At 37.0% G+C, this 17,174-nt stretch overlaps 1 protein-coding gene across 1 annotated transcript in view; it reads right to left on the bottom strand.

The window, feature by feature from the left end:
• Window positions 1-17,174, bottom strand: part of LOC105221357 (uncharacterized) — a 176,660-nt gene that overhangs the window by 108,272 nt on the left and 51,214 nt on the right. Inside the window, 7 exon segments of the mRNA XM_054234723.1 lie at window positions 11,800-11,946; window positions 12,013-12,138; window positions 12,383-12,571; window positions 13,461-13,706; window positions 14,701-14,817; window positions 15,536-15,641; window positions 15,812-15,920. Of these exon segments, the coding sequence (XP_054090698.1) occupies window positions 11,800-11,946; window positions 12,013-12,138; window positions 12,383-12,571; window positions 13,461-13,706; window positions 14,701-14,817; window positions 15,536-15,641; window positions 15,812-15,920 (1,040 nt within the window).

Genomic DNA, 17,174 nt, shown 5'->3' with positions numbered 1-17,174 from the left:
GTGTGTTTGTGTGTGTTTCTCTGCAACTCTCTACATTGCTATATTGCCCCCATGCGGCAATAAATTTCAAATTAACCCTTTTTATAGTTGACAGCGAGTCACAGTGACTGCCCCAACTATCATTGAGTTACTGCTGCTGGCCTCTCAGAGATCACAAATTGTCAGATTCGACTGCGCTTGGTTGACTTTGCCAATAGCTAGTAGCTGCACTGACGGTGAATGAGTTTTTTCTGTATTTTTTGCCCGTGCATATTACTAATATTTATACCATTTGCTTTCAGGAGTCTACTATACTCGTAACTCTCAAATGCATGCAGACATTCTTATCTACTATGAATTTCTGCGAAGATACTTCATTACTATTACTTATAGACAATTGATTACAATTTCACTTTCTTTGGATTGGATTTTTAGCTGAGAGTTCTCGAGCAATAGAATTATGCTCACCCATTAAAAACTAAATATATGTATCTGAACTCCTTATGAACCTAAACAGCGCCGTTTGACTTCCTATAATCGCTAGAAACGCTGTTTGTTCTATTATATTTGAGACCCCCTCAACAGTCAGTGTTTTATTAAATTTCGTATTTTTTCTAGATATTTTTTATACATACATTTCCTCATTTACAAAAATACTTGTATAGCATCGAGTGTTCTCTATCCGTAAGTATCCTTTTTCAAAAAAGTTTTATTAGTAAATAGTGTTAGGAGAATGTCACTCATACTCAGGGGTGTACCAAAGTACATCGAACGTTTACATATGCCGCCTTTAGTCCTGACTTCTTACGCGAGACTATATTCGTGCATATATCCATAATTACATGAATGGCAAAGTAGTCAAAATATTCAAAATGAATGAATCCAGAGCTTATTAAGGGGCACACCTAGTGTGAAATTTCAAAAAAAAATCGATTTTCATTCATTTCATTTCGGTAGATTACACCTTTAAAAATAACATATTAAAATTTCAAATCGATATCTCAAATAGTTTTTGAGTTATACCTATTTAAAGAGCAGCCGCTCGGCAGCTAGAGAGTCTCATTAGCTACGAGACGTACCTGAGGTATTGTTCATAGTCTACTGTCCTTCCATCCCCTATAACCCAATTCCGGTTTCTATTATTGGCTCTATACTATACTAAAATATATCATTATAATACTTTCTAGAAATCTCAAGAAATTTTTCACTATCCACTCATAACAGTGAAAACGATCATTTTATCTTTAAACGCGTTTTTCTCGAAACAGCATTTTCCGAATTTGCTGCAGTGATTACTCAAAAACAAAGATCCGATCACTATCGAATTTTTTTTACATGTTCTATATATAGTTCTCCGTATCGATTTTTGATCTGATCAAAAAATTGAATTCTGGCAGGCCAAAAACGACCAAAATTTTGGGTTAAATTCGACTATTTTTTTTTGAACGTAATCGTAGGTGGTTGTACAGACACTATTATCTAGTTTAACGAGAATTTTTTTTAGATTATATCCACGGAGAAGGGCGGAATCACTGCAGCAGGACCTTTTTTCGCGCCGTTGGAGATCGACTATAACTTAAAAAATATTTAATTTTTTTCTTCAAAATTTCACTGTATATTCTTGAAGCATGTATAAATATATTCTTAAAATTTTGAAATAATTGATAAAGTGTTTTTTTTTATAAACATTCCCAAAAATCACCTTTTCTTTGGGCCATTATACTAGGTGTGCTCCTTAAAGACCAATTCCATTCTCATCAACATTTTATTTTATTTTTCTTTTGATTTTTGGGCACTGTGCGAGCTACACAAAGTGGCTGTGGTTATTTTTGCAAAGTTCATATTTGCTTTCTTGCTTTCCTCAATTTAATTAGGTTAAGCGATGCTTAGAAAACCGTACTATTTGGACAAAATTTGTGCAGCAAACAAATTAAAAATATTCATTACCCAAAGTTCGTTTTCATTTTTGATATACACTGTATATTCTTGAAGCATGTATAAATATATTCTTAAAATTTTGAAATAATTGATAAAGTATTTTTTTTTATAAACATTCCCAAAAATCACCTTTTCTTTGGGCCATTATACTAGGTGTGCTCCTTAAAGACCAATTCCATTCTCATCAACATTTTATTTTATTTTTCTTTTGATTATTAGTTTTTCAAATAGATGAAGCACTAAAAGACCAATTGGGAAGATTTTCACCGAAACACACGCACACACACATACATGGATTTCTATTTAACTACCACTATTAAAGAGTTTGTCCAAGCGATGCTCGGCTCTTGGCTTTCTACGACGCTGACGCTTTAATTTACTTATTGTATTTGCTGCCACTCAAAGTTGGGCGAGTACACGCGCACTCAACTATCTTGCCGCCACACATAAAGTGGTCGTCGTCTTGTGTAAACACTTGAAAGTATTTTAACTAAGAATCTGTTTCAGCTTGATTGGAAGTGCTGTGCTTAAGTGCACTTAAAGTGTTTCATTTGAAGATTGCTATGCTAACGGAGACACATGGCACATTCCGAAGACGTTGTCTTGTTAGCGAGCGCCAGTGACTGTTCGGTGGAGCGCAGCAGCTAGTCACAACTCTACAAGCTTTCGTACATTACCGTTATTTCTTAAGTATCTACTAATAAACTTTACACTTCCTTTCGAGCTGAGGCTGAAAAAGATAAACGAAGTGTGAGGAGAGTGTATGTCTCTATCTAGGTAGAACTCTCATGCGAGTATCAGGTCCGTTGGCAATTACCTAATTTCTTCATACATATATATTTTGATTAGAAATATCAATTTACAATTTTTACTTTGTTCGATCATTTGCTTTTGTTTTCCCCTCTTTCCTCTCGTTAATCTCCTCACTTCACTTTCCTTCAATTCGTTTCGTTTCGTTTGTAGTCGTAAATATGCTGTATTACTGCTATTTTGATATTTTTCAATTTCACTTGTCACTTGGGGTGAATAATCGTAAGCAGGTTTCAACAGATTCGGAACAAATGCCGGAAGCCAAAGTGAAGTGAAAAAGTCGTTTACCAAATTCCAATGCCATGCCGCATTAAGCTCAATTAAAATTGCTCTGAGGCGGTCGAATCTGACCGACGCCGAGTGTGGCTATTTCCTTCGCACGAGTTTATTGTTGAGCGTGCTAAGAGTGACTACAGCTGTTGAGAGAGGGGGATCGGATAGCCACTCAGAGCTGTGGCTGCGAGCTGTGCTGATGGGAAGCAGGCACATTTTGTGGCATCTAAAAATTTCAATTCCATTTACTTTATTACATCGGAAACCCATCTAAACCTAAGCTGAATCTCCCCTAACTCTGCTGACCCACAGCTGACCTTTGGAAATATTTTTGTGTGGAGTGCAAATTTTGCTTTGGTTTCGTTTGATTGAAATTGGCAGATTCTCGCATTTAATTTAATTTTAAAGTAATTTTGAACTAATATTTCTTGCTGTGCTTAGCAATGTGCATACACAAGTTGGGCACTGTGCGAGCTACACAAAGTGGCTGTGGTTATTTTTGCAAAGTTCATATTTGCTTTCTTGCTTTCCTCAATTTAATTAGGTTAAGCGATGCTTAGCAAACCGTACTATTTGGACAAAATTTGTGCAGCAAACAAATTAAAAATATTCATTACCCAAAGTTCGTTTTCATTTTTGATATACTCGTACATAGTTGGAGAGCATGTGAGAGCAATATTGCTTTTATTTCAAACTGTGCAATTGTTTTTAATGAAAAATTGTTTTGAAAACTTATTTTCTATTTGCTTTTACTAAAAGCATTACAAGAAATGTCAGAAAGTTATTATTAATCAGTAGATATTAATTGATCAAAAATAATGATGAAGTAGTTTTAAAATAGTTGGAAATGTTCTCATTTAGGCATCACCAAAGTAAGATATCTAGAACTAACAAATCACGAAACAAAGTAGACCACATACACACCCATTAACCGTAAGGTAACACTGAGTCTTTTCAAATTTCTCCAGTTCAAACTTTTTACAAATCCTATAAATATCGGCGACTGCAGTAATTTTCATAGATATAAATAATTGTGAAAAGTTGTATCACAAAAACTTAAAATCATGATCGAAATAAACAATATTTTTTAAAAATAAAAACCATGTCTTACAAAATAAGTCTTGAACAACATGAAACCTTTCAGCATAAGTCAAGGATTCCTCTGCTTTATTAACATACATTTTAACGGGAGGTACGAAACCTCCAAATAAACTCAAACAACAAAAGTTTTATTCTTAAAGTCTTTCTTAATATCTTCATATTTATAACTTAAGGGGTAATATTAGTGATAAAAGTACCATAAATAATCGGTAGTTACGTATGTAATTTGAATTATCTAAAAAATGTGTGTTATATAGTTATATATGTACATGGCAAAACTGTTGAAATTTCGATCCGACAGAGTGCTACAGAGGCAAATAGCGATCACTACAATTCTACATATAATACAATACATATATACAAGTAAAAGTACAAAGTACAAGAGAATAGAAAGAGCAGGAACACTAGATTAATATGTACAATTTAATATTTAACACGAAATTCTATGTAACTTTTTATGTTTTTCTGATTCTGTTTCTGTTTCTGTTTTGGCATCCCACTACAACCAATTTCTGAGTTAGTAACGCGCATTAAACAACAACACGTTTCCGCTAGTCACAAACAAACGGGCATTTTTAGCATTGCATAATTTTTGATTTTTTCATTTAATTTTAAATACACTTTGGATAATTAAATATGTAGAACTTAACTGTAAAATTAACAATGCAGTTAGTTGTTAAATAAAAAACACACGCTTTGCAACAGATAAATTCTCATCTCATTTGAATAGTTTCATTAGAGTAATTAATTTTTTTTTTGTGGTTTTTCTCTGGTTGCAATTCCCAATTAATTTCCTTATTGATATTGAGTTAATGAATACATAATAACAGTTACTACTACATATTTTCAGCATTAGCATATCCGCATTAAACTATTTGGCATTTCCGGGATTCGCTACTAAGTAAATGCTAATGAAAGTGGGGACGTTCTATTTGCGCTAAAAACGTAAATGAATTCAACTAATTTGCATGCAGCATCCGTTAATTAATTATCAAACGCGCTCAACTATTCGATTATTACTATCATAGTATCAACTAAGAGAGACTAAGTGAGACAGAGATTAGGTTAGATGTGTGGACTCTACATGCCTCACAGGGTTACGACTTTACGAGGCACGTCATACGATCTATGGTAATGCAATAGTGACCAAAGGCCACAGCTGACTCGGCTCTCAAATCGCCCACTTATCGTCTGGGCCCTCTGGACGAGATCTCAGCTTAGCCGCTCGTCTGGTTGTCCCTCTGCAGTGAAGTGGCTGGCTAAGTTTGGATGCAATTACATTTTGTTTTACCTCACCTCAAAAATTGATTGCATTTGGATGCAGTGTGTAAAATATTCGATTTCTCTTTTTTCTTCCTTCTTTTTTATATAACAATGAATGATTTTTTTTTTTTTTTGTAATTTTTCAACAACGAACAACAAGTAAAAAATATTGTTAAATATTGCTTTTTGTTTTTGTTTTGGTTTTTTGCTGTTTTAAAACAACGACAACAACAACAACGAAATGGTGCTGAATTTCCTTACTTTGGCGAGTGACTTTTTGGGAAGTTCACGTGTGGTCGGTGCGGTTGTGGGCGTGCCGCGTTTATTGCTGCGATTTTTCTTTAACACGATTACGCGCATTGTGACGGAGGCGACTGCGGCGGCGGCGACGACGGCGGTAACGGGAAGGAATTAAAAATTAAAGCGAACAACTATATATGCGTTTGAGATCAAATGGTATTGGCGATTATGACGAAGAACTCTTTATCATTTATTACTATTTATATTTTCTATTGAAAATTGTGCTTTTGTCTGGCAACAAACTGTATTTGTTTTTTTTTTTCTTTTTTTCTAATTATAATTATTTTTAGATTAAGTTAATTCAATTGAATTTTTTACGTGGCAAATTTTTGGTTTTTTCTATTTATATTTCGTTGTTTTCTTAATTATTCTAACTGCTTTACTTAAGGCTTGAAATTTTCAATAACATTTTTAAGTTATTTTTAATAAACACTTTGTTTTTATTAATTTATTTATTTTTCAATTTTTAAATATTATATTTTCCTACTAACTTTATTATTATTATTATTATTACTAGTGATTTTTCATTAGCTTTTAACTTTTAACTTTCGAACTTATTTATATATTTCTGGTATATTTTAGTTTGTTTTTGTTGTAAATGCGACTACTATTCATAAAATTGTGCTTTGTGCGTGTTTCGTTAGATCAGAATCTGGATAGAGTAGGAATAAGGCTCTCAAGTAAATTGTGGTTTTATTAACTGCTTAAAGTGTTTGTTGATTTTTTCAATTTCAGTTTTTTTTGTCAATTTTATGATTTTACACCAACATATTTACATTGCTTACTAATTGCTAATTTAGTTCTTGCGTGCGGAAACAGTTAATTTTGTACTTGACAAAACGAACAAATTTTCAAGGAAGAATATTTTTAGATTAAAGTTCAAATGATTTAGCCTGAAGTAGTAAGGTTTCCACAACATAATCTGAGCAATTGGGAAGGATTATAAACATTCTGAACGGATATTATATATTTTGAATGAAATCTGTCGTTTTTACTTGGTTCTTTAAATATGAAAAATATATCCGTTTATAGACCTACACTCAGGCCAAGATACCAAAAAAGATCAAATGATGAAGAACCAAAAATTATGTTGCACTAGTTTTAGAAAATGTTCCTTTGCTTTACTGTATTCATCGAGACGAAAGGATTATGAAACAAGTAAGGAAGGGCTAAGTTCGGGTGTAACCGAACATTTTATACTCTCGCAATTTATTTATTTAACTTAATTAATATTATATAATACACAATTTGACCCACTTATTCGTCATATATATTGTATAAAGTCCATTGAAAGTTGGAAATCATAATATTAGGTTAGAAGCACCGAGGTCCTCGTGTTCGATATATGGGGCCTTAAAAACCTATGGTCCGATTTCGGCGATTTTTAGAATGGAGCTGCCACACTATTAACATAGTATTTGTGCAAAGTTCTGCACCGATATCTTCACTAGTGCTTACTTTATATATTGTAATTTACTTTGTAATTTCTATTACACACCAAGTTTCATTGGAATCGGTCGAGTAGTTCCTGAGATATGGTTTTTGACCCATAAGTGGGCGACGCCACGCAGATTTTCCATTTTGTAAAAAAATCTGAGTGCAGCTTTCATCTGCCATTTCTTATGTGAAATTTAGTGTTTCTGACGTTTTTCGTTAGTGAGTTAACCCACTTTTAGTAATTTTCAACCTAACTTTTGTATGGGAGGTGGGCGTGGTTATGATCCGATTTTTTTCATTTTTGGACTGTATAAGGAAGGGGCTAAAAAAAACGACTGCAGAAAGTTTGGTTTATATAGCTCTATTGGTTTGCGAGATATGTACAAACAACTTAGTAAGGGGCGGGGCCACGCCCACTTCCCCAAAAAAATGGCATCCAAATATGCCCCTTCATAGTGCGATCCTTCATACCAAATTTTATTTCCATAGCTTTATTGATGGCTTAGTTATGGCACTTTGTGTGTTTCCGGTTTTCGCCATTTTGTGGGCGTGGCAGTGGTGTGGTCCTATGGTGCCAAGAAATAAGTGTGCCAAGTTTCATCAAGATATCTTAATTTTTACTCAAGTTATAGCTGGCATAGACGGACAGACGGACGGACAGACAGACATTCGGATTTGAACTTTAGCAACATTTGTTGCGTGAGTATAAAAATAAAAAAATATTTGAAATCTAGTAATCAAAAGTAGTTTGGAGTCTGAAAAATGGCATCGGAAGATAGGAAAAAATTAAGAATTTGTTTTTACACAAGATTTATAAATGACTGATAACAACTGATACGATTTATGCACAATCAAACTTTATAATTTTTCATTGAGAGCACTGTTTGGTGAATTATTTCAGTAGTCATCACAAATTAAATAATGGCATCTGTCGTTGAACGTTGTTCGATTCTGTCTTTCTTTATCGACATTTGTTATACTTTTTGAAGCGAACAAAAATCAGTGAGAATGTTAGTAAGCAAGAAAGTGATAAGTCAAATCAAAAATTAAAAAGAAATTAGCGTGTGTCACTACAGTTAGTATACAGCAATGGTGAGAAGTCTTAGCGTGAATAATTAGTGGCGGCAGTACATTTTGAATTAGAAATACTTTCTAGCAAGTACCATACGAATAGCGCAGTATTAGCATTAGTTCAATAGTTGACGGAGAAAGTGGTGATAGCAAAAGAGTTGTCGGAGGAAGTAGTTGTAGTTGTGAGTAGAAAAATCGAGAGTGAAAAAATATTTTACTTACATAAAATTGTAAAGACTATTTAAATTTCGTAAAATTCAACTTTGAACCTTTCAGCTTCACAGCGGAAAGACAATCATTTTTTTTAACTATTCTCCGATGATATAACAACTCAACTTATTATATATTTGTAGAGATTTTGTTACTTTTTTTTAATTATTTATTTGTTTAGTTACTTATTTTCTTCTGAACTTGGAAGTTGCACTTGATGAATCACTTAGACGTTGGAAATTTAAATATATACACTGTGAAAATAATTTTTTGTAGTGTAATGAGTTATGCCTTTTGGTTGATGGTTTTCTTATATCGTTGTTTTTACAATAATTATAAGCACTTGAGTATTTTTAATGATTTTTGTAAAGATTTTGTAGAGTCCTACATTTCTTTTACAGAAATAATAAAATAATAAACACCTGAAGAAATAAAGACCTTAATCAATATATTCAATTTGTATGCTGTGGAACTTGTTCTAAGCTGGAGAAGAATATCGTCCACTGAAATTCTCGATTTAGATGATATAATGAGCTCATAGGCCAATCTAAAAACCACAGGATTTGAATTTTTTTTTGTGATATATTTATGAAGTGAACCCTTTTACTGTCATAAACAGACCACCACATAAATTGAGGTAGAGCAATATTATTACAATTTTTTGAATAATGGGTTCAATTTGTATCAAAAAAGCGCCAGTCTTAGAATTGTTTAAGCTTTCAAGGATGACTTAGAACATTAAGTCGTCCAAGTCAGTTAAAACAAAAATATATATTTTTTTATTTTATTAATAATTACCATACGAGTTGGATATTTTTGTTAAATAATATATTTAATTTATTTAAATAATTTTCTTTCTACTAATATTTCAACATACTATTTCCTAACTAAGTTTATTTACACGAGTGAAGTTTATTACACAAAGAGTTGGTTGTTGTTTTTTTGTCACGAAAATTTCACGCGGTTTTCGCTTGCATCTTCCATCACGCACATCTACAGCAAAAAATGCAAAGAAAGCGCACTGGCACACTCGTGCTCGAGAAGACACACACTGTTTGACCGCAAACACTTGGTCGCGGATTTGATTGAATTATTCGAAGGGGACACGCGCCTAAAAGCAGACTGAAAAGCGAGAGCTACGACACGCATTGGTCGCACGACCACGACTGGCTTAGCAATGAATTGTTCGGTGACCGCAACAGCGAGAAGAGCGGCGGAAAGTATTTCATTCACAAAACACCTATACGCGCACACTTTTTGCTAGCGAAACCAGTTCCGTCGAACCACGGAATTTGCTTTAAGAATTTGGCGGCTTTGGCGTAGGCGTAGACCAACAGCTTGTGAGGCACGCAAGCGAGTAGCGGTTTACCGTTTTTCCGTTCGAAATACACTCGAATTGGCGAAGCACGTGACTGACTGTGCGGCCTGTAACGCCTTTCGCTTTTATATGATGAGTTACACGAAATGAATTTACAAGTTGCAGTGTTGCATTTCAATTCGGGCTTTTCCGTCTCCAAATGACACTTTGTATTTGTAATGCAATACGAGGAGCACGCTCACTCGGTCTCTCTGTGGTGCTCTCTTGTGTGCTTCGCTCTCGCTCATTCTCAAATTAACTCTCCTTTGGGCGTTTATGCTCACACTTTCGCTTCACTTCACCTCATTTCACTTCACTACGCTCTGCACCAACTGACAAGCGTTTCAATACTCGACTTACACGCTTCTTGCATTGCTTCACGCAATCGTTATAATTTACGTTTAGTATCCCATCAAAATGAGAAAATGTGAATACAAAACATCGAAAAGTTGTAATTCTTTTTATGAATTTAGTCTCATTGTCAAATTATTTTACTCCGCTGGCACTTTTCACACCTTCGCACGTTTCACTTTCTCTTTCTAGGTTTCGGGGGGGTTTTGTGGAGCTATCTATTTATAAACACCAGACAAAGTGTTGTGTTAAGTGCGGAAGTGGGAGGAAGAGAAAGTGTCGATTGCTGATTTATTTATAACTGTTCACCACTCTTACGCACTCCCGTTATTCGTTTTCCTTTTTCCTGTTGTAATGTTTTTGTTTACAAATTCGATTTGAACTAATTTAACTACAACACAAGGGCAGTTACGCGTATTTCCTATACTTTCTTAATATATTCAGATATATCTAGACTCGAGCCTTACACAGCGCACTTAACCCATTCAAACGTTGCTGGGGAAAGCCGCTCGAACCCGATTTCACTCCCTGACCGTCCAACTTTCACGTAATCACATTTCTTTGAATCGCTTTGACTATAAATACTAATTCACCTTGGTTTCAATCACTGTCTGGCGTATTTAGCAGCGAGTCCGGTTTATTTTTGTTTCTATTTTCGTGTTCAATCCGCAGCGTTTATCACTCCATTTCGCTACACTCTAGTTGCATATGCTTTAGCTCTCCGCTTTGCTATTGTAAATTCAAAAACGACCTCGCGTTCGTTCGCTCGCCACTTGACTGACATTAACGGGAGTCGCGAGTGACAGCTGGAGCAATGCTAGGTAAGTGGAAGAGACTCTGCGAAACAACTGTTCCGCGACTGAAGGATGAGTAGGTCACATGCGCAGTGCGGCAGTCGGACACACGCTCAGCTGCGAAGTTTCAAATGTCAATGTGACAGCTGTTCGCTACACAGCTATACAAACACAGGCGCCAATGCTGGTAAACAGTGGCAATATTTGTATCTCCATTTTGTTGGTGTTTTAAGTAGGTCAATGTCACTTCTATTTGCATGAACTTCATACAGAGAATTCTTCTAGGAAAGCTTAAGGAGCTTGCCATATTCTTAAGAGGGAAAAGCTTGTTTGAAAATTGAAAGCACCTGTTGCACGCTGTAGTGTAGAAAGTTTTTGGATAGCTTTGGAAGCTCTTGGAAAAAAGCTTTTCGATAAAAAGGATATGAGAACTGGAAACTACAAGTTATGTGATGCTATAATAAAATGTGCGAAGCTTAATAAAGCTAACAACTGCAATAATATTATTTGCTGTTGCTAAAAGCTTCTTTGCGTTTTGTAGACAAGACTGTAGGCTAACGAAGCTTTCACAAAATTTATATTTTTGCTTAACTAATAGAACTTGGAAAGCTCATAATAGAAATGAGGTACACAAAAAGACTTTCTAGCAAAGAAAGCTTTTAGAACACAAGTACTAAATTGTTAAACGCTTTCAAAGCTCAACCACAAATAAATTTACCGAACTAAAGAAGTCAGAAAAGCAACATTTTAAATAAAATACAATAAAGAAGTATTTTGAAAAAAACTATTTTTCGCCTGAAAATCAAGACGCTGTTCAGTATTGCCAATGCATATGTGAATTTCTTTGCAATAATTCTTGGAAGAAGTTATGTCTCTAAATAAAAACTTTAACTTTTTTAGGGAACTTCCACTCACCTGTGCTCTGATGGCAGCAAAGTGTAACTGCTTAGCACGCAAATCGAATTTCTTCAAAGAGAGTTCCTCCTGTAGCTCATTGACCTTGTTGTACAACTGTCCCTCGATGCCTCGCTGCTGCGTGCGGTTCAAGCCGTCCACGGTATCCTTGAGAAGAAAGCGACAGACATTTCAGTCATTATTTCTCCAATGGAGTAACGGTACAAATTTTACCTGTAATAAACGTATTTGCATTTCCAGCTCATGCGCCTCCCGCTTCAACGACTCGAGGGCTGGCCGCAACGACAATGTCGAATGGCGATCGAAGACCAACTCATTGCGCAATACCGGCGCCATCTCCTAGAGAAACCAAATCAAAGAGATGAGTTTATACAAAAACGTTACAAAATACCCAAAGTAAACGGTGCCCCACAAATGCCTCCAAGATGGACACACAAGGCTTTTGGAATTTTTTAAACAGATTTATTCTTTTAATTCAAGATAAAAGAATTATATCGATACCTTTCTCCGAAAAGATTAACAAAATTATAAAAAGACAAATGAATTGAAGATTTTTGGAGAATTTAAAAGTATTTTCGCTCACATTAAAATCACCGTTATCCTCGACTTCGGCCGGCGGTAGCTGCGGCGGCGCAAAAATGCGCTTAGGAACTTTTTGCACCTGCAACGGCAGCGGCGGCAGAATGCGCACGAAGCTCGTGAGGTCCTGCATCGGCGACACAGCGCTGCACTGCACCGTCAGTGAGCCATAGCGTTTCGCCTGATCCGATGCCTGCAATGGAATTTCGAAAGCAAGTTAATTAACCAGGCGAACTTCACTTGAATGCCCTGCAAGTTGATTAAATTAAAATTAAAGCTGCGCTGCGTGTCAAAAAAGTGTAAAACCGAAAACCGAGAGTATTTGTATTGGCGTGCGCGTGTATGTGTGTACACTCGTAATGGAATAACTGTATTAATTAAATTGGCATTCATAACGATTCCATTGAAATGCGCATTGTGTGTGTTTGCTTATTTTCCCATTTTATTATTGCGGCCACAATAATATTATTACAATTGACCTGCTCTTTATTGCTGTTGTTGTTGTTATTAATGGTTAACCAAGCATCGCTCATGAATAACTTGTTTATACCACCTTTTGTGCGCAGCTTGACCAGACGATTGCAATAGAGGCAATTCAACAGTTGCGCTCACATTACATACGCACACATTCATATACGAACACATACAAACATGAGGCCGGCATGTGTTTCACCTGCGAGATCCCACACACATGTACAATTCGATTTTAATTGGAATTGGATTTCTGTAAGTATGTGTGTGGCACTCAATTGTTCCATCCAGTAATTTATTTATGACAATTGTATGCCACAAATCAGCGTTGACCGCACAACAACACACATTTTTACCTCGAATTTAAGAATACGAACGGAATTCAATAATTTCATTAAAAAACCGGGTGAGAACTATTCATACCGAACAGTGCCAAATACATCAACGAAACCGATGCGAAGCCTCTACCATTGGACCAAGACATACAAACCTTCTCTATTGCGGGCCAATCCCATCCCTTCACATAGTATTCTCTGCACTATAATAAGCTATTAATATCAGATCTATACCCTCTAAACGAGATTACCACAAACAGGCAAGCGTTCACTCACCTTGTTGGCAATGACATCGGCACCCTGTTGTATCGATTCGGAGATAATACTGCACAAGTCATTGTGTATCTCCTCCAGCTCCTGCATCAACTGCGGCACCGTCTCACAGTGGTAGGTCTCCAGCATGGCGTTGGTGGCATGCAACTGTTGCACGTACGCATTGTGCGCGTCTATGTATTCGGTGAGTGAGAGTGGTGTGGGACTTTGGCGATGCGACATGTAACATTGTTTGTAATCCAAACGACACTGCAATGAGAGCACACAAAAACAACAAAAGGAACAGAAACAGAAACAGAAAAAATGCCATTTAACGGTTGAGTTAACAATGTAATCGGACAAATTGAGAAGGACAGCGCACTTAAGACCGAGTCCGTTTCGTGTGAACGAAGGACAAATGGTGGGGTGGGACATGCAATTACCGCTCTTTGGAGCGTTGTTTTCAGCTTAAGACACTTTCGATGGTCAACACAGGGCTTAGCTAAACTCACGCTTTCAGAGTACAGAGTAGATCGCGGTTCGATTACAGATTCTTATAAATTTTCGATTTAAAGCATTAAAACAGACCTTTCAACGCCAACCCCATGTAATCATACTCGCTTCAGCAAAGATTTACGGAAGTTTTGAACCATCCGCGTACTATTCGCCGCCAAGTGCCCTTGTCTCTTTGGCCCTATTTACAGACGCAGTAAATGCGATGTAAGCGATGCTTTCCACAACCAAATGAACAAATACATAGGGGCAACATACGCTCACATGGGAGTAAACGCCTCTGAACGCACTATATTTGAGTTGTCTGCTTCGGGAGGTATTAATTCCTTTATTTGTGCTTTCTTTAAACAAGCTCAAGATGCAAGTTTAACATTTAGTATCCGAGGGAATGCCCAGCAGCAGCATCGTAGCCGTACATGATGAGCGAGTGTCGTGAGCGTTGCATGCAGAGCTTACGTAGCGGTCTTTGCGCCAACCGACATGAATATTTATAAGCTCGAATGGCGAATGCAGTGCTTGTCATGAATATTCCGACGTCGCATAAGGACATTGAGAAATGCATATGTTTTATTCCTGTTTATTGATTTTACTCTCAGCCACCTCACTCATTCTCCGCGCTTTAATATTTCAACTTCGTTCCTTTTACTTACTTTAACTCTGTATTTTTTATTTACTTCGTGTTTGTCTTTCATTTGTCCCCTACACCCACTGCTTGTACCTCTTCACACAACATGTGGTTTTTGATACTCACCTTCGAAAGCTTCTCTTCAGTCTTTGCGATAATAGTCTCAAAAGACTCCCTGTGTGTGAAAATTTTCCGACTTTGAACTTTGCGATGAAAGGATTTATCGAGCATTGGACGTGACACCTGCAAGTGAAAAGCGAGAGTTAAATTTAAGAAAAATAATTAGCCTTTGCTGAAGTTTCTAGCCAAAGTCAAAGAAAATGCACCGTTGCTGTTTCTGCTCCTTGGACGAAGAGATAATTACTTTTAAGCATAATTGAAATTGCAGCTGCGAGGCAACACGTGACAGAAGCAGGTTTTGTTTACGGTCCAAACGACGATGTTTGCTCTGCTGCTACTTGCAGACCTGCCGCGTAGGCGCTATAAGGAGTAGCGGATTGAACAATGTATTTAAAATAAAGTGCACCTTGGCGTATACGCAATTTCCAGCAGTTCTGTGCAAATTGCAAAAAATGCCGCGACAATTTAAATTAAAAAATATATATGGAAAGTATAGACCGATTTCTTTAAAATCTTTATTTATAACTAACATTTGAAATACGTCCATTTGCCGAGCTGTGAGTGTTGCGATATCATTCAAAATCTACTGAGTCCGACAGCATGGTGTGTGCATTTGACTAATTCGCCGGTGTGACTGCGGTTGCGGTCAGTACTTTAAAGTGCCCATCAACCACGCATTGTCAATATGCATACACAAGCACACAGAGGAAGTGGTCCTTGGAGGTGGCTGCACACACAAAGCGATAATATTATTGCAGCGCTAATGAAGCAACGCCTGTTTAATGTCACGGCCACATAATAAATCTCACTTGACGCTTTGATCGTGTTTAATGGGACTCACCTGACGTGAAAGCACGTTGGCCACATCGTTTGATGCCTGAGAATCGGATTCAACCTCCTGTAGGAATGTTTCCCATGCTTGGAAAATTGCCAAATGGCAGGCGGGTCTGAAAATGAGAAGAACAGAAGTTAAAAGGAAAACCTCAACTGGAGATGATATTAAACTACAATCGCTATAGTATCGTTTCAAAATTCCGACCAGTGGAGATATCTCCTAGTACGGAACCGGTTTCCAGGTCCTTAGATGGAGAGAATATCCCCTGATAAGTGCACTTACCTTTCTTTACGAAGTTCTGCATTCTTTTTACGAAAATTGGAGACCAAAGATTGTAGGGCAGTTGCATGTTCCTCGTATAAATGGGAGAGGGTTTCGGTGAAATCAGATACTGGAAGTAAACAGAAGATTATTTGCATTAAAAATCAGCGATGCCATTTAAACACAAACCGCAAAATAAATATTTATATATTTCCATAAAAGCCAACTGCAAACATAACTTAATCTACAATATGACAGCCGCCGTTCGACTACAGAGCTTGAGCCGTCAGCGGTTTGTGTGGCTGCACCGCAGCTTTTCTCGAGCAACGTCGCAGAGTCGAGCGCACAGATAAGACGATGGTAGACAGCGCGCTTTGTTTTTGCGCCGCTGTTGGCCGTGGGGAAATTGAACTTACGGTCGCACGTGCCAGCAAAGTCGGCGACTCGGCGACGCGGCGAGCCTTGAGGCTTTAGGAGGCTATTAAAAGTTTCAAATTAAATTTGATCAACTATGCGGCAGACTGAAATCGGCCGAAGACACAAGGTGTAAAATACACACTCACTGTTGTAGCTGTTGTTGCACGCCTCAGCGGCAAAGCGAATATCTGAAGTTGCAAATGCCGTTAATAAAGCACGGTTGCTTTTGATTTTGAAACAAATTGTTCGTAATCCTTTTAAGTTCTTTATTTGCCGCTTTATACATTTTTATTCTTAAGAGATGAGATTCGGAGAGGCATCCACTCCACAGTGCAACACATGCCACGAAGGAATGACGGACCTAAAATTTGGGTTTCCTACGGAGTTTCCAGAAGTGTACTGGTTCTTAGCGATCTGCTTAACTTAGCCTATCATCCGGCCAAAGGTTATTATAACCATATACCCATCTGGAGAACACTGAGATCCATTTGCGAATCTTTCAACGTTCTTCCGAATTAAGGAACATTGAGCAAAGCCTTAAAATTTCACTTTTGTCCTTTCTGATACCTCCGTCGATCTATGTATGCAAAGCGAGGCATCAAAACCCCGAGCTGTGATCACTTTTAGTTCTGCCTAACGTCATTCAGCTCAAAATTTTCCTCAGGGGATGCACACAGAGGGACAAGCGGACGCGATTACTCTCGCATGGCAGACAGAACAATCGCATAACAGTGCTAAATTGAATTACAGTTGATTTTGGAGTGGCTTTATTCGATTGTGCTCAGCGTTTAAGTGGATGGGCGACTCGGCAAATCGGCGACTGAGCAACTGAACGACGAGGCGACGAAGCAAGTGGGACAAGTAGATTATCATATTGAAAGCTGGCAATAAGAGCGTAAATATTTGTTCGTATTTATTGGTTGTTACGCTGGCGCGTTGTGGCGTTGAAAGTTTCTTACGAGCTATG

Source organism: Zeugodacus cucurbitae, chromosome 6 (genome assembly GCF_028554725.1).
Source record: "Zeugodacus cucurbitae isolate PBARC_wt_2022May chromosome 6, idZeuCucr1.2, whole genome shotgun sequence".
Classification (NCBI taxonomy): domain Eukaryota; kingdom Metazoa; phylum Arthropoda; class Insecta; order Diptera; family Tephritidae; genus Zeugodacus; species Zeugodacus cucurbitae.
This window is presented reverse-complemented; position numbering and strand designations above follow the sequence as displayed.